The sequence below is a fragment of the Odocoileus virginianus genome, chromosome 31 (assembly GCF_023699985.2).
Source record: "Odocoileus virginianus isolate 20LAN1187 ecotype Illinois chromosome 31, Ovbor_1.2, whole genome shotgun sequence".
Classification (NCBI taxonomy): Eukaryota; Metazoa; Chordata; class Mammalia; order Artiodactyla; family Cervidae; genus Odocoileus; species Odocoileus virginianus.
Genome location: NC_069704.1, coordinates 6,266,293 through 6,287,773, shown reverse-complemented (window position 1 = coordinate 6,287,773; position 21,481 = coordinate 6,266,293). Strand labels below are relative to the sequence as shown.

At 45.4% G+C, this 21,481-nt stretch overlaps 1 protein-coding gene across 9 annotated transcripts in view; it reads right to left on the bottom strand.

The window, feature by feature from the left end:
• The window catches only part of ASTN2 (astrotactin 2), a 996,620-nt gene that overhangs the window by 595,219 nt on the left and 379,920 nt on the right, over positions 1-21,481 (bottom strand). For 2 of the 9 annotated variants that reach the window (XM_070459208.1, XM_070459207.1), the window contains exon 1: positions 13,807-13,944. The exons of 6 other annotated variants lie outside the window; for them this stretch is intronic. Coding sequence is in view for 1 of the 3 variants with exons in the window: in XM_070459207.1 (XP_070315308.1) it covers positions 13,807-13,825 (19 nt within the window). In the remaining 2 variants the exon portion in view is untranslated. One more of the 9 variants, XM_070459209.1, reaches the window with a different exon arrangement.

The window sequence follows — 21,481 nt, the reverse complement described above, 5'->3', positions numbered from 1 at the left end:
TGGACAGTTAACAAGCCTCTCCCCATCCTGCCACCAGATATGAGTTAGGAGCAGCACTGGGCTTCCACTCCAGGCTCCATAGAGGCTGTTTTGAGAGAAAGAACATGTGAAGGTGAGGCCGACATGAATAAACTCTTGGGGGGGTGAACCAGGTCCAGAGCATGAGCTATAAAAAGTGCCTAGAGGCACTTGGCACTGGGGAGGTGGACACCCTGGAAGGAAAACGGTGCCCTGTGGGTGTTCCAGAGGGCATCTCTCTGGCTGGTTGTTGCAGCAACAGGAATGGATGTAATCACGACATTCTGCTCACTAATTAGCCAGTTATGGATATACCACCCAGGCTCCAAGGGGCTGATTTCTGGTTGGGGGTAGAGTGTTGAGGAGCAGGAGAGGAACTGCTTGCATTAGCTCCCTGGGCCCACGCTGGGTCCTACATTTAAATCTTCACAGTAATCTAGGGTCTTTAAGAGTCAACGGGGGACTTCCCTGATGGTCCGGGGGTTAAGAATCTGACTGCCAATGCAGGGGACACAGGTTCAATCCCTGACCTGGGAAGATTCCACATGCCAAGGGGCAACCGAGCCCATGTACTACAACGACTGAGGCGGCGCTCTGGGGCCTGCGTGCAGCGACAGCTGAGCATGTGCCCAGGGCCCGCGCTGTGCACAGAGGTTGCTGCATTGAGAAGCTCCTGCTCACTGCAGCTAGAGAGAGCCCACGTGCAGCAGTGAGGACCCAGCACAGCCAAAACCAAAAATAAGTGTGTTTTTTTTTTTTTAAAGAGTCAAGGGGTGAGGAGTAGGAGTAAAGTGGTATCAGCTTGTTGGTCGTTAGTTTTCTTATCTGGAGAAAAGGAATAAAATGACCTTTCCTTCAAGAGTGTTGTAAGACATGAGACAGCAAATGTCAGATGACCAGCACAGTTTCTGGCATAAGACAGACCCTTGGGAAATGGTCATTTCCAAGCCAGACATTGGTATTTATCTCATAACTGATAGCAGAAACTAGGGCTTATTTATCTCTTTGTCTAACCCATTATCAGAACATACTAGGAACGGAATGATTCTGTACGGAAACTGAAGCCATGCAGAGTGGAGCGCGCAGGGCGAGTTTTAGCAGAAGGGGTGGAAGAGAGAAGGCAAACGAACAGCATCCCGGGGTAGCCATTTACTCAGAGAAAGCCTGAAACACCACGGTTGTCTCTGAAGTCCAGGAAGAAGAAAGCACACACGTCAAGTCTGCACTCGGGCCAGATGCCCGTGGAGCAGGCACCAGGGTGCAGGGGTTTCCATGGCAACTGGCCCTGGCAGAAACTGCACAGTGGGGCTCAGACAGAGGTGACTTTTTAAGAGTTCTTGGCCTAGGGAACTGGCCATCAGCACTTAGCTCTGAGTCGGGACTGTAGACAGCGGCAAGGTAGAAACTCGCTCTCCCATAATACACCCCTCCTCCCCCAGTGCAGGAGGCAAAGGCCTGGAGGGAAGAGAACCTCCGTTTGTTAGCTGCTTTCTGTCGCCCAGGAGCTATGCCTGACACTTACATCCACCCATCCACCCATCCATCTTTCCAGCAAGTTTTTACTGAATACCAACTCTTCCCTCACACTGTTGTAGTCAAAGGGGAAAAACAGTAAAGGAAACAGCCAATGTCCTTGAAGCTAACATTCTAGAGGAGAATCATCGTGTTCAGTCCTTAGCGCAAATTGTTACTGCCATCTCTGCTTTGCACAGGAAGAGGGGGCAGAGTGGTAAAGGTCAAAGGTCACGCCAACTGCATGTGGCAGAGTCAGGGTTAGAACTGGTTCTTTTTCTTTCCATTTACGTTTTAAAATTAATTTCATTGAGTATAATTGATTTACAGTGTTGTATTCGTTTCCGCTGCATAGTAAAGTGAATCAATTACACATCACATACATCCACTCTTCTTGAGGTTCTTTCCCTATATAGGTCGTTACAGAGTACTTTTTTTTTTAATTGAGGTATAGTTGATTGATTTACAGTATTGTGCCAATCTCTGCTGTATAGCAAAGTGACTCCATTATACATACATATACATTATTTTTATATTCATTTCCATTACAGTTTATCACGGAGTATCGAATATGGTTCCCTTTGCTACACAGAAGTGCCGTGTTGTCTATCCATTCAAAATGCAATAGTTTGCATCGACCAACACTGACCTTCCAGTCAAACCCTCTCCCGCCCAACGCCCCCACCCCCCCAGCTTGGCAACCACAAGTCTGTCCTGTGTGTCCGTGAGTCTGTCGCCGTTTTTTAGATGGGGGCATTTGTGCCGTATTTCAGACTGCACATATAAGCGGTACCGTACGGTATCCATCTCCCTCTGGCCGACGTCTCTCAGCACGGTTATCTCTAGTTGTACCCATCTTGCTGCTAGACCCAGTCCTGTCCACCCTCTCCTCCATACCCGCTACCTCCCACTTCACCACAGAATCAGGGCCCCTGGGCAGCATCACGCTGTTGTGGAAACAGCATGGTCTGAAGAGCCAGACATGCCTACCCTGGCTTACCCACAAAAACCTCACTGTGTCATTTCCCCTTTTTCTCAACCCTAAGAAGACACAAGGTCTCCACCTGAATTTTAAAAAAAGAAAAAGAGAGAACAATGGTCTCCTTTCAGAACTGATGTGAAGACAAATAAGATGATGCTTGTAATTGGCTAAAAATTAAAAAAAAAAAAAACCCTCAATAAATGAGAGCTCCAGATCAGAACATGAACATCCTTGGAAGGCGAGGGTCACAGTCACTCCTGCTTACATCCCAGATTGTAGTTCCCTCCTCACCACTTGCCAGAGAGAGAACTCTTCTATGGGAATAGAATTTCCCCAGGGTGTATTGAAACTGGAGAAAGTTAATAATCGAATTTCCCTTTCATTCTCCCTTCCTCTTACCCCTCAGCTCCTCTCAGAACAGCAGAGAATGACATAAAATGCATTGCTTGAGAAATTCAACCGGAAATAACTCCGCATTGTTGATCCACATGCTGCCTATAATTTGGGGTTTGATTGATTCTCAGTTTGGAAATGCCAGGTTGAGAGAGGAAAATCAAATTTACGTTAAACTTGGAATTGAATCAATCACATTTTACAATGAAGAAAATATATCTAACCCCATCAGGCCACTGTGTGTGGAAAACCTAAGGCTGCTATAATGCCACTGATTCCTTCCACCTGATATCCCGGGGGAACGAGAGGCTGGACCCGAAGCTGAGAAGTCATTTCTTTCTTTAAGTGGCACATGGAACCCTAGTGAGGGACAGGGATTCTAGGAACCCACTCATTAGGGTGAAGGAGCCCCAAAAGTAGAAATGCCACTTAGAACAAAACAAAGAGGTTTGGTTTATGATTCTGGATATAGAGATTTAAATCCAAACTCTTCCCTTTTAGTAGCTTCCAACTTTTGGCTGGTGACGAACACAATCAGAATCTTGGTCCTCTAATCTATAAAATGGCAATGATAATCCCCAACTGGTAGACAAGTTGTGTGGGTTAAATGAGAGACTGTGACTCTAACGCTGAATACACATACTTAGGGATCTATATACACTCTCGGTGTCATTCCATTCATCTCAATTCCTTAAAACCTCACCGCCCAACACTCGGCATCTACATGGATATCAAGAGGTCATGTGATGCTCCGGCTCAAGCTAGAATTCTGGCTTTCACATCTACCTGCTGGTCCCCACGGGCAAGTCACCTTACTTCTCTAAGCCTCAATGTCCTTATCTGGGAATTGATTCATTCAATAAGAAGTTATTTAATGTGCATCTATTATCTGCCTGCCAATGCAGGAGATGCAAGAGTCACGGGTTCTAACCCTGAGGTTGCGAAGATCCCTTGGCGGAGGGCACAGCAACCCACTCCAGTATTCTTGGAAAATTCCACGGGCAGAGGAGCCTGGCAGGCTACAGTCCACGTGGCCACAGAATGTCGGACATGACTGAACAACCAAACACACACATACACGTGTCAGGCATCACTTGTTATTCTCGTCTATGATTCCAGTGTCTATAAGCACATCTGGATATATTAGGTGCTCAATAAGGATCTACTGAATGACTGAGTGAGTGAATGAATGCTTAAATGTTGCTCCCCTTTCTACCAAGAGGCGTCAGCATTAGAATATTGCTATTGGTGCTTTTCTAGTCAAATGTATTCACTTTCTCAGGCAAAGGTTGGTCCCTGTCCAGCCAGAAATCATACAAAAAAAAGCCCATGAGAAGCCTCACAGCAGAGCCTCCTGCATATCAGAGTGGCCCCCGCAGATTGACGGGGCGCCCCAGTAACCTCGTTGACAACCTCGCGGTCTTCCTGGCACACCTGAGCTCCCAGGCCGCTGTGCCACCCTGAGTATTTCTGGAAACGAAAATGGGGACACGTCTGACAAGCGCAAGTGTCACACTGGAGGCAGGAGGCAAGAACACCTGAGCCTGGGGCTTTCTCAGAACCCCGGGGAAGGCGGCCTCCTTTCCTCAGCCTGCCTCGTGTCTGGATTCTGCACACAATGCTACAGTGTGATGTGTCAGCATGGGGCAGCCTTTCCCCTGTCTTGCCTACCAGGGCCCAAGTCTCTCCTCACCCTGCCCCCTTTCTATTTCTGCCATGAACTAGTTTCCTGTGTTCTCTGGCTCTCTGAACCTGGTGCTCTCAAATCCAAAGTACATCCATTTGTACTTTCCCCAGTCTCCTATCTTCCCTAGGATTTTCCTTCAGAAGATCTGTGCAAGAGTTCATACAGCTTTTGCATACTTCCAGAGACAGCAAACTCACCGCCTAGGAGGCAGCAATTCTCTATTCAGATACTTCTAAACAATCCTAGAACCTCAGTCTGTGAGCCCACTTCTGCCATCCAAGCCAAAAAGGACGCACCCAAGATTTCCTCCTGCAGGCGGCTATGTAGTTAAAGGTCACAACGCAGTTGCCCCGAGTCTTCCTCTCCACAACACATGTTGCTAGCCTTACTTTATTTCTCTAAAGTCACGCTTTGAGTCTCTTTATTACACTTCACATAGATTTGCTTTTTCTACAATGGCTTTGCTAGCAATGAATGTCATCATCCTCATTAACCAACATTCAGAAAAAAATCAGCTTTGTGCCAGACAATATAATTAGCCATTTCCACCTAATATCTCACATTCATAGAAACCTCATGAGAAGTCTACTATTCCCTCTTCCCCACTTTACAAATGCGAAAACTGATGCCACCACTTGCTGAAGGCCACGCAGCTCAAAGGTAGTAGGGCTGAAATTTTTAAAAACCTAACTTGAGAGCCCAAGTTCTCAACCATTACCTTCCACGACTTCTCAACAGCATGGCAGATGTGATGTGAGCAGAGACGAATCAACCCTGTGAATTCCCTGACAGACCTCAGCTTGCCCTGTGAACCTGTGGGGACTATGGGGGGACTCCTAGTGGCTTCGTTGTCCCACCTGATATTGACCATGGGTCTTCCAGGGGAACCTTGGCATCAGCGGAGGGAAGATTATCAGAAGGGCAGGTGGTGGGAGGGGCAAGCTAGATGGCTGTCTCTCTTCCTCTCTGAGCCTGAGAAAATAGTTCAGTTGAGCTACGTGGAGCTGACCGTTATCCACAAGGCCCCTGGCGAGCCCTTTGTGCTGGCTGTGCCCTGACGATGAGGAATGGGTCTGGGGTGCAGGCCTGATCACCCCGTTGGTGAGAAAGGCGCTGACAGGAGACATGGAATGGGGCTCCACACAGCCGGCTCCCTGGGTTTCGCTGTGACAGCTGCAGACACACGTTCCTGAAACCACGAAGACAACTTCAAGGCGATGACAGGGGAGTGGTGACAGCGGTGTAGGTGATGAAGACAGCGCCGCCGGCACCATGTTCCTTTCAATTCTTGTTGGTTTACAAGTTACCCACAAACATTCCCTTCACGTCTTACAAAAATGCAATGCCGTGGGTGTTGCTATTATCTTGAGAATACAGATGAGGAAGCAGAGACTCAACGGTGAACTCATGTATTCCAGGTGAACTCCTGTATTCCAACGGTGAACTCATGTATTCCAGGGGAATAATCTGACCCAGAGTCTAGCGCTCTTTCATAACTATTGACCCAGGTCTCACTGATGAGATGGGAAGGTCGGATTAGAACATCTGGAACCACTGATCACACAGTGTACCTAAAAGCCCCACAGAGTCAGTGCAATATTGCCCACAAAACAAAATGTATCTTGGAAAAAAAAATTGATTTTCAAAAAATTCTGGAACATGCTACATTCTACAGTCACCTCTTAAAGTGGTAGGGTATATATATCTGGCACTAAAATGTTTAAAAAGGTCTACATTAAATTTGCTTTAGAAGAATTTAACCCAATGTTTCCCCAAAGTGTTGGTATACTGCAGAATCAATGTTCTGTGGAACAAAGAAGGGAAACTAATGAGCTAGTTTAATAGCTAATACAAAGGTCACTGTTAGGAGTATCAGCAGTTTCCAATAATTAACTGTTGCTCCTATGCCTATTCAGTTCAGTTCAGTCACTCAGTTATGTCTGACTCTTTGCAACCCCATGAACTGCAGCACGCCAGGCCTCCTTGTCCATCACCAACTCCCGGAGTTTACCCAAACTCATGTCCATTGAGTCAGTGATGCCATCCAACCATCTCGCCTTCTGTCGTCCCCTTCTCCTCCTGTCCTCAATCTTTCGCAGCATCAGGGTCTTTTCCAATGAGTCATCTTCGCATCAGGTGGCCAAAGTATTGGAGTTTCAGCTTCAGCATCAGTCCTTCCAATGAATACCCAGGACTGATCTCCTTTACGATGGACCAGTTTGATCTCCTTGCAGTTCAAGAACTCTCAAGAGTCTTCTCCAAAACCACAGTTCAAAAGCATCAACTCTTCGGTGCTCAGCTTTCTTTATAGTCCAACTCTCACATCCATACATGACTACTGGAAAAACCATAGCTTTGACTAGATGGACCTTTGTTGGCAAAGTAATGTCTCTGTTTTTTAATATGCTGTCTAGGTTGCTCATAACTTTTCTTCCAAGGAGTTAGTGTCTTTTAATTTCATGGCTGCAATCACCATCTGCAGTGATTTTGGGGCCCCCCAAAATAAAGCCAGCCACTGTTTCCCCATCTATTTGCCATGAAGTGATGGAACCAGATGCCATGATCTTAGTTTTCTGAATGTTGAGCTTTAAGCCAACTTTTTCACTCTCCCCTTTCACTTTCATCAAGAGGCTTTTTAGTTCTTCTTCACTTTCTGCCATAAGGGTGGTGTCATCTGCATATCTGAGGTTATTGATATTTCTCCCAGCAATCGTGATTCCAGCTTGTGCTTCCTCCAGCCCAGCATTTCTCATGATGTACTCTGCATATAAGTTAAATAAGCAGGGTGACAATATACAGCCTTGACGTACTCCTTTTCCTATATGGAACCAGTCTGTTGTTCCATGTCCAGTTCTAACTGTTGCTTCCTGACCTGCATACAGGTTTCTCAAGAGGCAGGTCAGGTGGTCTGGTATTCCCATCTCTTGAAGAATTTTCCACAGTTTATTGTGATCCACACAGCCAAAGGCTTTGGCATAGTCAATAAAGCAGAAATAGATGTTTTCCTGGAACTCTCTTGCTTTTTCAATGATCTAGCGGATGTTGGCAATTTGGTCTCTGTTTCCTCTGCCTTTTCTAAATCCAGCTTGAACATCTGGAAGTTCACGGTTCACATATTGCTAAAGCCTGGCTTGGAGAATTTTGAGCATTACTTTACTAGAGTGTGAGATGAATGCAATTGTGCGCTAGTTTAAGCATTCTTTGCTTGGCACTGGGTTAAAATTTTTACTTACATTTGCCTGCTTAAACTTTTCAACAGGCTTGCAAAGCAGAAACTACTATCTCTATCTGAAAAAGGAAAAGATAAGACTTAACCACTGGGAAATGATGGAGGAAGTTTCACAGTCTCATTTGACTACAAGATCTCATAGTCTTCTGGCTCCCAAGTGTTAGCAGAAAATGTAGTTTTACACTAACATGAAAACATACTTGTACCCCCATGCTCACAGCAGCATTATTTACAAAGGAGACATGAAAACTACCTAATTGCTCAGCCACAGATAAAGAAGTTGCAAGACACACACACACACACAAGAATTTATTTAGCCTTATAAAACAAGGAAATCCTGCCATCTGACAACATGGAGGGTCTCTGAGGACATAATGCTAAGTGAAATAAGTCAGATGGAGAAAACTAAATACCATATGATCTCATTTGTCTATGGAATCTAGGGAAAAAAAAAAACACCACGGAAAAAGAGATCAGATTTTTGGTTACTATGAATAGTGGGTGGAAAGAGGGGGAATTGGAAGGCTGGGGAACAAAAGATACAAACTTCCGGCTGTGAGGTAAACAAGTACCAGGGATGTTTGTACAACATGAGGACATGCAGTTAACCCTGATGGATAGAATCTAGAAACGTATTACGAGGTAAATCCTAAAAGTGCTTGTCACAAGGAAAACACCCCTTTTCCTTCTCTTTTCTTGTTTCTTTTTATTGTAGCTATTTGAGATGATGGATGCTAAGTAAACTTCTTACAGTAATCATTTTGCAAAATATGTAAGTCAAACCGTTTTGCTGCACACTTTAAATTTACACCGTGATGTACATCAATTATATGTCAATAAAGCCAGAAAATTTTTTTAACGAAAATGGACTTTAAGAGTCACAGGAAAACATATTCAAGGAAGGAAAAGAGGCAGGTACAAGAGGCCTTGTAGAAGGTTAAATACTATTCATCTGGAATTTTACAGGCTGATGGAATGCATTAGGGAAAGGAAAAAGATGCTGTACTCTGTAGGTGAAATTGCACTGTGTGAATGAGAAATCGTGGAGATGATTCAAAAGAACCAAAGTCCTAGAAACACTCAGAAATAAATGGGAAAGAAGGAGGGAGAAAAGGTCACATTTGAGTCTTAGATTCACAGGTGATCATCAGCGGGTACTGACTTACAAAAGAGAAGAAATATTCAGATACTGGTGCTTGATCCCAGAGGTCACCCTCTTAGACTGTAGGCTGTTTAGCTGCATCTCCACCCTCAGCCCATACCACCCATGTAAAGGGGAAGTGGGTGCAAAGGGACAGAGCAAAAAGCAGCCACACGTTTCCATGGCTACCAAGGAACATCAGGGCCAACCATCTCCCTTCTTCATAAAAGACACAATTCTTGCTGCTTTTCTTTGGAGCTTGCCAAAAAAGTCACTCTTCCATTCTCTTAGAAGACACCACTGGACTTTGGTTGAAGGTTTGTGGAAGCAGGAGGAGATAAATGCTGTTTTTTATGCATTTCATATTTACTAGGTCTGCTCTGGTGGTTTTACCACCAGAAATTATTTTATTTCACATGTCTACTGTCATCTCCAGGCAATGGGGATGTTATTTGACACTGGAGGAAATGGAAACTCAGAGAGTTTAATCGATTTGCCGAAAGGCTCAGAACTTGCAAGGGGACAGGGATGGAATAGGAACCAAGACCTATTGACCTCTAAGCTCAATATCTCCTGCACCGCGCCACATTTCCTCTAAAGGAAGACAGCCTTCTCAAGTCTCTGGAGGGAGGAGGGATCTCCCGCCTCACCTCTTTCTCCTGGTTCTCAGATTGCACCTGAGAAATAGTGGAGAATAAGGCTCAGCCTGATTTTCTATAAACTTTCTGCCACAGGAACATTTGCCTGTCCCCTCCCTCGACTCAGGCTGCATGCACTGCCCACAACGATCTGTTGTCCTGCCTACTTTTCTTAACATGTCAAAGGGAGATCAACTTCTCAAGACCAGAGAACTCCCATCTCCTGGACGTCTGCCCTAACCATTGCAACTCACAGGAAACCCAAACTCCTCTTAATTCTTAAATCACATGCACTCTCTGTCCTAAATTTGACTCACAGAAGCTTAGGGTCACAGGGTACTCATGGCTTTGACCCTAACATATAACACAGTGTGAGTAACATCTACAGGCAGTTTCCTACAATGGTTCTCGTCGTGGCCATCCACCTTGAATTTGAACATCACCTGGAAGCTCATTAACTCAAAAGAAAACCCACTTAATTGCTGCTACTGATGATAATCTTTTGAAGCACTCCCTATGTATAATATGTTGTGAAAGTATTTGAGGTATTACTTGATTCAATCAATCATAAAGTTTTGTTAGCTCTTCATTTTGAAAACAAGGGAAATGTGGTTACCCCAAGGCTAGAAAGCCACTGAGCCCCAAAGCCAGAATCCAAATCTGGCTCTAGATCCTGAAGCTCTTAATAGTGCACCATGCAGCCTTCCCTTACTGTTAACCTTCAGAGTAAGGGCCACGTCACAGCAAAACGAAAATCTACTCAGAGAAAACTATAATTTGCAAAGATGCATGCATCCCTATGTATACAGAAGTACTATTTACATTATCCAAGACACGGAAACAACCTAAACAGATGAAAAGACAAAGGAGATGCGGTGTATATATACACAATGGAATATTAGCCATGAAAGAATGAAATAAGGTAGCAACATGGATGGGCCTGGAGAAGTGAAGGGGGTAAAGCAAGTCAGGCAGAGAAAGACAAATACCAGATGATATCACTTATATGCAGAATCTAAAACACGGCACAAATGAACTTATTCATAAAACAGAAACGGACTCAAAGACATAGAGAAGAGACTCGTGGTTTCCAAGGGGGAGGGAGGTGGTAGAGGAACAGTCTGGGGGTTTGGGGTTAACAGATGAAAACTATCATACAGGATGAATAAACAAGGCCCTACTGTTTAGCAGAGGGGACCTCATTCAATACCCTGTGATAAGCCATGATGCAAAAGGATAGGAAAAACAACATGTATACACACACACACACACACACACACACATATAAGCTGTATCACCTTGCTGTACATCAGAAACCAACACAACTTTGAAAATCCACTATGTGTGTGTGCATGCTAAGTCACTTCAGCCATGTCAGACTCTTTGGGACCCTATGGACTATAGCCTGCCAGGTTCCTCTGTCCATGGGATTCTCGAGGCAGGAATACTGGAGTGGGATGTATGCCCTCCTCCAGGGGATCTTCTCGACCCAAGGATTGAACCCTGATCCCTGGCAGGCGTGTTCTTTACCACTAGCACTGCCTGAGAAGCCCACAATCAACTATACTTCAACAAAATAAATTTAAAAAATCTAGTCCTAGAGTGATAACCAGCTGAACCCATCCCTTTCCTCGATAGGTCCACAAGTCAGTCTTCAACTCTCCTCTCCAAGGCAACCCTTTGGTTCTGAAGTTGGTAAATAGGTTCCCCATCCTTTTGTTCCAAACACATATTCTGTCATTGACTTTCACATGTAGAAGATAATCATGGAGCCAAGAAGCAGGGCTGAGGAACAGCTTTAGATGAGTCCGTCTAATCCAGCATGCTAAAGGTTACTAGGAAGACAACAGCCTTGCCCAAGGTCGCATTGCCCACCAAGATCCCACCTGTGCCAACGCCCATGACAGTGTTCCTCAGTTCACCACTTGGGACAGTTGCTGACTTTTCCTACCTTAACCCATATATCAGATGCTGGTGCTTTGTCCCTATAGTAAAGATGATACATCTTATAGGATTCTGCTCCTGTGGCACTGGTCAGACCTGCTCACATGACTGTATGTTAGGTGGGTTCAACGAAGCTAAGTTGGTCAATGTCAACACACAGTCAACATGAACCACATCCAAATACTCCCACAAAACAACCTCAACAAACAGGCGCAAAGTGTAAAGTACAGTAGATTAAAGAGTGGGGACTTTGGAGGTAGAGAACCTTGCTTTCATTTTTTTTCTTGTTGACCTTCAGGAAGTCTCATTGTCCTAATCTATAAAATATGAATGACATCTACTCCACAGGGTCAGTAAAAGATGAAATAGGAAAATACACATTTCATAGTAGATGCTCAATCACAGTAGTGTGCTTCATCATCATCACCATCATCATCATTACATGTAGACCAATAAATATAGAAACGGACCATTGAACCCAGATAACTGTGTACATTCAGGATGGGTCACAAGTGGGAGAAAGATCATGTGGCCGGAAGAGTAATGACTTTCCTCGAGAGCAAGGCTCTCACACACACAGAGGAGTAATACCTACTATGCGCTAAGCCTCTGCTGTGCTCTCTGCATCCATTAGTCAGCTTTACAGCATCCCTTGAATCCCTATCTTATGAAGCTGGGAAGTGGAGCTTGGGGAGCAGAAAAGGTTTGCTCAAGGTCACGGCCCTACTAAGCTGCTGAGCTGGTAACATAACTCAGGTCTCGGTGATGCTCTGAGCAGGGCACAGACAGGTGGCCTGTGGTCTGAAGAGAGTGACCAGTGCTGGACTGGAGATTAGGTCAGGAGAGGACAGCAGGTGAAAGAGCTGAGATATTTAGCCTTAAAGCAAGGAAAACTCAGGCAGAGGAGCCTCTTGGTGAGGATATCATGGAAGGCACACAAACGTGAGAAAAGGGAAAGGAAAGAGATTCTGCATGAGCAACCACTGTGAAACAAGGCTCAGTACTTGACTTGCACTGTTTCGCTGAGTCCTAAAAACAACCCTCTAAATTAAGCACCATGATTTCCACTTTATAAATGAGGAAAATGATGCTCAAAGGGATCAGAGCTGCCAAAGCTACAGAAACAATCAGAGGCAAAGCTGGGACTCAACGAAGGTCTACCTGACCCCAGAAGCATCACTATTCTTTATACCAGGGCTTGTTTGCCATCGGCTCTCCTACAAATCTAAGAAACTAGAAGAAGCTCTGGCCTGAAGAAGCAGATTCTCAAACCAAGGGTCTTGCTCCCCACCCCAGACCTCAGTCTTAGAGAGGAAGGAACTGGGGTTCCATGAGGGACAGAGGATCCTGCCCTTTCCTGGATGGAGGAGTTGGGCTGCTAGGCACCTGGGAACTTGACTGGAATAAACACACTTGCCTGCAACTCTTTACATAGAGGGGCATTTTCCTCCTTGGTTTTCCAACCCATCGCCTCCTCTTTAGACCACTAACATTTCAGTAAAAGCACATTGCACTGTGTTTAAGCAGCCATCTGGAGATAAACAGCTTTGCCTTAAGACCTTTGAGGAGACAATACAAAAGAGGATAAAAGAAGAAAAAAGGAGGGAGGGGAAAAAATGTTCCTGAAAGCATTTCTGCCCAGAAACATTTCCATACAGAGGCCTCACAGTATTTTAGGCTGACGTCCTGGACCCAAACCTTTCAAATCTGCTGGGTGAAATATGCCACCTCCTACAGAACCAAAGAGGTCTCAGCCCAGGGACCAGGTTGGACCTTGCCTTTAGGGACAAGGATGGGCCTGCAGAGAGCTCTGTTCTAATACGGTCTTCCACCTTTCACTGAGCCACCTTCAGAAAACCTCTCCCCTCTATGGACTCTGTCTCCCTGCCTATAACAGCAGATATCCACTCACTCAAGGGCTATTTATTGAGAGTCCACTCTCCACTAAGCTCTGTGAGCAGGGGATCAGAGCTCAGCATCATTAGGGGTCTCAGTACCCACTGGGCCAGCAGGCCCCTGAACAGAGAAACTAATGCAAGAGGATCACCATGGTGGTGGAGGTCAGTGCAGGTTTGGAGAACCGTTCCTGAGAGTTGAGGCTTGCAACATGGAAGTCAGCCAAGTAGAAAAACAGGGCATGTGGGCCAGGAGAATGGGAACAGCAAGGGTGAACAAGGCAAGGTACATAAACTGGAGTAGCAGGAGCTACAGGTACTTGTAAACTGCAGGCAGAAGAAGCCAGACAGGCAGGGAGGCTCCTACCTAGGAAGTTATGGTTCATGGCCTCAGACAGTGAGCTTTATCCAAGATAATGTTGCCAGTCCTTCCAGGCCAGCCCCTCTGGCCCTGTGCAAACCTGAACCATCTCCTCATTCATTCACTTCATCCACAAAGATGGGCCAGATACCTGCTAAGTGCCAGACATTGTGCTGGGGGTGCTGCATAATCTCCAGTGACTTCATAATCTCAAGGGGTGGGGTCCAAAGACATTGTGACAAAGGATGAGATCTGCAACTGTCCCTCTGGAGTGGGAGACATGGAGTGGCCCTGGGTTAAAGGCACAAACCTTATTCTTCAAAAGACACTCTGTAATACACCAGAGGATGTTTACCGAAGAGGAGGCTGAGAAGAATCCTGGATAGAATTTGAGAACCCGAAGCTTGATGATAAATCATTCTTGAAGTCTAGAACTGCCTGAAATGAAATAAGGATCTGACTTTGGAGAAAAGCAGTAGTCATGTATGGATGTGAGAGCTGGACTATAAAGAAAGCTGACTGCCAAAGAATTGATGCTTTTGAACTGTGGTGTTGGAAAAGACTCTTGAGAGTCCCTTGGTCTGCAAGAAGATCCAACCAGTCCATCCTAAAGGAGATCAGTCCTGGGTGTTCATCGGAAGGACTGATATTGAAGCTGAAATTCCAATACTTGGGCCACTGATGCAAAGAGCTGACTCATTTGAAAAGACCCTGATGCTGGGAAAGATTGAAGGTGGGAGGAGAAGTGGACGACAGAGGATGAGATGGGGATGCCATCACCGACTCAATGGGCATGAGTTTGAGTAAGCTCTGGGAGTTGGTGATGGACAGGGAGGCCTGGTGTGCTGCGGTCCATGGGGTCGCAAAGAGTCGGACACGACTGAGCGACTGAACTGACTGAAGGAGGGCAGGAGAAGAGGAAAGAGGGCTTCCCTGGTGGCTCAGCTGGTAAAGAATCCGCTTGCAATGCAGGAGACCTGGGTTTGATCTCTGCGTTGGGAAGACCCCCTGGAGGAGGGAACTGCTCCTCACTCCAGTATTCTGGCCTGGAAAATTCCATGGACTGTATTATATAGTTCATGGAGTCTCAAGGAGTCAGACACGACTGAGCGACTTTCACTTCACTCACAAAGAGGGCAAGGGGACCAAGGTAGGCAGCTTCCAAAAGAGCTCCCAATGGTCTCTGCCTCTTGGTATTCGAACCCAGGAGTAATCCCCTCCCCTTACAGCCTCACATTCATCAAATGGACTGTAGCAAAATTGTGGAATGTCACTTCTAAGAGTAGGGTAGGTACCGATGATTGTGACTTTCTTTTTTCTTACACTCTCTGGCTCTTCTCACTTTCTTGCTCTGGTGAAACCATATGCTTTGTTGTGAGCTGCCCATAGAGAGGCCCACGCAACAGGGAAAGGAGGGTGGCCCCTGCTACCAGCTTACAAGAAGTCAGGAAGCAAGGCCTTCCCCAGCGGAGCCTGGAGAGGAGACCAAAGCCCTGGTTTTTGACGACTTCACTGCAATCTCATGAGAAACCCTGAGCTGGAGGACCAGTCACATGGTGCCCGGATCCCTGGCCCAGAAAATAAATGTTGGTTGAGACAGTAAGTGAGCAGGTACCTGTTGGCTGTTTTAACCTGCTAATGTTGCGATAATTTGTTCCACAGGAACAAATACCTGATCCTGGGCTAACTTGAATGAATGACTGAAAGAGGCTGAAAAGTCTTCATGGGTAGCAGGAAACGTGGAGTCCCTGAGATTGAGAAGAGACCTCCACTCACCGCAAAAAGATTCCCTGAGCATTCGGTGAGCGCTCAGCCCCCAGCAAGTCTCGGGACTCTCCCCAGGCAGGCAGCCCAGCCCCAGCCTGCAGGGACACAGTCAGGTAGGTGGGAAGGCGGGGAGAAGATTGATTGCGCTGTGCCTGGGTGACTGTCTGCCCGAAATTCTCACAACATGGGGAGAGCTGAGAGAAAGCAGCTGCTGAACTATGCTGGACAAAATCAGGGCAGGTTTCACCGGGGAGGACCTCCTTTTTTATCTCTACCCCGGCCTCTTTCTCTCTCCTTCCCACCCCTCCCCACGCCCCTCTCGCATCTCCTTCTCTCTCCACAAGATCCTGTGTTCACACAATGTTCCCAGAAGTGAAGTTGGCGACATGGAAGACTTGAGAGCTTGATAATCAGACATATTAAGCTTGAAACCCAACTCAATAATTTCTCAACACGGCAAACTTGGGAAATCAATGAGGGGGAAAAAAAAGGAGTTTAAGATCATAGCCCTGAAACTTCCCTGGTGGTTCAGTGGTTAAGACTCTGGACTCCCACTTCAGGGGGCACAGGTTTGGTCTGTGGTCAGGAAACTAAGATCCTGCATGCTGCAAGGTACAGTAAAAAAAAAAAAAGAAAGAAAAAGATTAGACCCATAGCCCTTAACATCCCACAGAGCTGGAATCAACCAGCCCATTAGTTGAAGCTGCTGGTTCAATACGGTCTTCATTGTCCCAGTTTATAAAATATGAATAAAATGCCTACTTCACAAGTTACTTGAGCAAAAGCAAATTTTCAGTCCAGTGACTGATAATCAGAAAGGCTTGATAATTGTTAGCCAGTAACTCCGAGAAAGTTACTTAATTTCTTTATGGCTCTTTATGCATGTAAGTAAGGTTCTCACACCTTGTTTGGCATACACTGAGTGTTCTTAGCTGCTTGCCCTATTATCAGCAGAGTCCATAGACTCAACAATTTGTCATGGTTCCTCCTAGACTAAGGGCTGACCAGCAATGATGCATTCAAGTCACACATCCTTGTGTATTTATAAAAAAGTTCCCTATCCTACCCCAGGGGCACTTAGTTCCTTGGGCTGGAATGGAAGAACACAGGTTATTTCCGCAGCAGGAGCTGTGCAGAGACATCACTCTGGTAGAGATGGCAGGGACACAGTAGCAGTGGTTCCCTAAGTAACTGTAATTCAGGTGATATACACACCTGCAACTTCCGGCACGTGTCACTGAATTTATGGGACCGCAATAATAGTAACAACATTAGCGCATATTTATTTATAAAATGCCCATATCTGAGTATCCTAAAGAGCTAAAATAGAAACCCTACTCAATTTTATAGAAACCTATGTATATAGGCAAGGATGTGAATATATGTGTAAGTGTATCAGAATTGAGATTAGGAGGTAGGTATGCTTAGAGCAGAAGTAACAACAGCCCTGGGAATCATAACTATGAATTTCTTCTTCTACTTCAATCGTCAACCAGGGCCAGCATTAGCAATGCTGCTTTCGTCTTGGTTTTCCAGGAGTCAGCAGCTCCAAGAATGGAGAATACCACTGCACAAGTCAGCAGAAGCCACATTCCCAGATTTGCCAGTTTCTGGCTACATGACTTTGGGATGCTCACTTTGTCTTTGTACTATCTGTTTCCTCAAATAATAACATGGGCATAATGATGCCTTGGTTGGTCCTACTTCAATTCTAATGTGGGGGATAGACTTTCCCCCTCTTCTTTCCTTCTCTCCCTTCCTGGATATTTCCAACTACAAAAGACAGGATATAGCCAAAGTCTCTTGTTTTTACAGACTAACCCTCCAATCGGCTATTTGCAAGGTTTTCTAGGAAAATCCTATAACTAAGAGAGATGAGTGCAAACCTGCTATCTCCTCCCACGAAATTTCACCTTCTTCACGGACATGCACATTGTCTTATACTATCTACCACTGGACCTGGTACTGAGTAATTGCTAAACTAATATGTGGTTAATGAACAAATGAATAAATGAGTGAATGGAAGAGCTTCTAACCAATGACTTGGAGAGGAGGAGCCGCTTTCGTGGGAACTTTCCAAGTAGGGAAAACAAAATCTAAGCATTATCTCCTTGGTGAAGAGAAGAAGGTGACCATGAGCTTCAGCTGATGTATCACTTTGTCTTCTAGTAAAATAATAACAGCTGCCGTGGCTAGGCACAGTCCTAGACTAAGAGGTTTACATGGAGTTATTTCATTTAATCCTTCTAACATTCTGTGATGGAGTTACTATTTCTATACCATCTCGCAGAGGAAAAAACAACCATGAATGCATAGTTGAAAGCAACTGCATTCCTAAGATCACAGAGCTAATAAAACTTAAACTGATGATGGCTGATCCCACAGTGAAGCCCTCAAAACTCTGTCACGTTACCTCCCAGGTGGCAGCCTTCTCACTCACGAGAGAGACCTCCCACACCGACACAGCAGCCTCTCCAGCCCTGTGGGACAGAGGGAGCCAACACAGAAACAGATGTGGCCTCCGCTCCTGTGAATTTCTCAGTCTGCGGAGGGTTGGTACTCATAGATGTAGACATAGCATGTGCATGCTGATTCATGCTAGAGTGGAGAGGAACACAGTGGGATGAGGAATCTCTTTGAGAAAGGGGCAGTTAAGTCCGGTCCTGATGAGGGTAGGGAGGAAGGGTGTTCTGAGCAGCACAATGGAGTTTCCAGGGTGGAATGCAGTGGAAACAGTGATGAGGATGTGGGATGAGGATGGACAGGTGGGCAGGGACATGCAAGGAAGTTTGCTCTTAACCAGGAGGAGCAGGAGAACTAATAACAGGTGCTGAGAAGGAAAGGATGTGATGCAGTTACGGGTTATGCAGCTCAGTCTGGCTGCTAGGGGATAGAGGCGTCATGACCAGAGGGTGGTGAGGAGTAAGAGGTTGTAAGTAATGACTTGATTGTGGGGGCAGCACTGGGGATGAAGAAAAGTCACCAAATGGAAAGCACATCTGAAGTCAGAGCTCCTGGTTTGTGATGGATCAGAAAGAGGAAGGGAGGAATAGGGTTTTGAAGACTATACCCAAACTCTACTTCCAGGAAGAATTTCTTCAACAGGTCATTTCATTGCCACAGAGAAGTACAGATATTCTGTACAACACACAGAACTTCCTAGTAAGAGGATGCTGTGTCCTTCTTGATTCAGGGCTGAAGGCAGTATTTCCTCCCCTCCTGTCCAGTTTTGACTATTCCTGTATCATTCAACTGTGTGTTCATTCTTTAAGCAACACATGTACCTAGTTTCTATATTTTCTATATGGGCCGAACTGTGAAATACACAGAAAAAATGAGATAGCAATCCCTAGGAGGTATATCAGGGCTTACAGGGTGGATCTGCAGTAAAAAATCTGCCTGCAATGCAGTAGATGCAGGAGAAGTGGGTTCCATCTGTGGGTCAAGACAATCCCCTGGAGGAGGAAACAGAAACCCACTCCAGTATTCCTGCCAGGAAAATTCCATGGACAGAGAGGAGCCTGGCGGGGTAGTGTCCACGGGTCGCAAAGAGTCGGACACGACTGAGCGACTGAGCATGCGCACGTGCAGAGACGCTGCAGGTACATCTCGGCTGGTCACGGGATTGGACCAGTGCCAGTTGGAACCGGCTCCAGCTGAATCAAGAGAGATAACTGATAAATATTCAGGGATGCAGCTTGGCAGTTGCCAAATCTAGGACTTGAAACCGGACATGGTAGGAGACTGTCCACCGCAGTGAAAGTCACTCAGTTGTGTCCCACTCTTTGCAACCCCATGGACATCCACAGAATTCTCTAAGCCAGAATACTGGAGTGGGTAGCCTTTCCCTTCTCCAGGGGATCTTCCCAACCCAGGGATCGAACCCAAGTCTCCCGCATTGCAGGCGGATTCTTTACCAGCTGAGCCATAGGGAAGCCCAATGTACACCATAGGTATTCAGTTCAGTTCAGTTGCTCAGCCGTGTCTGACTCTTTGCGACCCCATGGACTGCAACACGCCACGCTTCCTGTCCATCACTGACTCTCGGAGCCCACTCAAACTCATGTCCACCGTGTTGGTGATGCCATCCAACCATCTCATCCTTTCTCATCCCCTTCTTCTTGTGCCTTCAGTCTTTCCCAGCATCAGGGTCTTTTCCAATGAGTTGGTTCTTCACATCAGGTGGCCAAAGTATTGGAATTTCAGCTTCAGCATCAGTCCTTCCAATGAACACCCAGGACTGATCTCTTTTACTATGGACCAGTTTGATCTCCTTGTAGTTCAAGGACTCTCAAGAGTCTTCTCCAACACCACAGCTCAAAAGCATCAGTTCTTTTGCACTCAGCTTTATTTATAGGCCAACTCTCACATCCATACATGACTGCTGGAAAAAACCATAACCTTGACTAGAAGATGAACCTTTGTCGGTAAAGTCAAATCTCTGTTTTTGAATATGTTGTCTAGGTTGGTTGTAGCTTTTCTTCCAAGGAGCAAGTGTCTTTTAATTTCATGGCTGCAGTCACCACGTGCAGTGCTTTTGGAGCCCATAAAAATAAAATCTCTCACTCTTTCCATTATTTCCTCATCTATTTGCCATGAAGTGATGGGACTGGATGCCATGATCTTAGTTTTCTGAATGTTGAGTTTCAAGCCAACTTTTTCACTCTCCTCTTTCACTTTCATCAAGAGGCTCTTTAGTTCTTCTTCGCTTTTGGCTATAAGGGTGGTATCATCTGCATATCTGAGGTTACTGATATGTCTCCCGGCAATCTTGATTCCAGCTTGTGTTTCATCCAACCCGGCATTTCGCATGTACTCTGCATATAAGTTAAATAAGCAGGGTGACAATATACAGCCTTGACATAATCCTTTCCTGATTTGGAACCAGTATGTTGTTCCATGTCTAGTTCTAACAGTTGCAAATGCTATAAACATAGCATATATAATATATATATATTTATATATAATTATAAATTATATATATATAAGTAGCTTACACAGATATAGGCAGATGATATAAATGAAGCTATTTAGATTTTTTTTTTTCTTCTTTGGAAAGCCAGCTTGCAAGCATACCAGTAGGTTAGAGCAGGTTGCCTCAATGTGGCTGACAGTCTTGAAGGTTCTTCCTCCAAGTTCAGAGAAGTCAGAAGTATGTGCAGAAGTCTAGGTCACAGTTACAGAGTACAGTGAACTCTAAGTATTTGCAGGCCAGACCACAGATGCTAAAATTGACACCTTATATCCTGCTGTGAACACTCACTGGAGTTCAGGATCAGGCAGTCTACTCTACCATTGTGACCTGACTTTAAATTGGAGACAATGCAGTGGCTCAGACAGTAAAAAAAATATGCCTGCAATGCAGGAGACTGGAGTTTGATCCCTGAGTTGGAAAGATCCTCTGGAAAAGGGAATGGCTGCTCACTCCAGTATTCTTACCTGGGAAATCCCATGGACAGAGGAGCCTGCTGGGCTACAGTCCATGGGGTCGCAAAGAGTCGGATATGACTGAGCGACTAACACTTTCATTTCTCATACATACTATAGATACAGGCTTAGAAGTGCTTTGCACAGTGCCCTGTACCGACACAATTCCAATTCCATTTTTCTTCTTTAAGGAAGGATAGCACACCCACCAGTCCACCCTCAGCACCCCCAGCAAATTCTGCTTTGCTGATCTGAAGTTCAGTTTTATTATTTCTAACATTTACATGGGCTCATTGGAGAGAGGTGTCCTGTCTCTTTCTAAGTGATGTTTTTACATAGAGGTGATTTAAACCTAGCTTAAATGTCCATCTTGAGCCCTCAGCACAGGGGAGGGAGTCAAGTGGGTAAATTTTGATGTTAGTGGGAGGCTATAAACTGTGTACCACAAATACACATTATGTGACTTGTTGATAAAATTATTGATGCC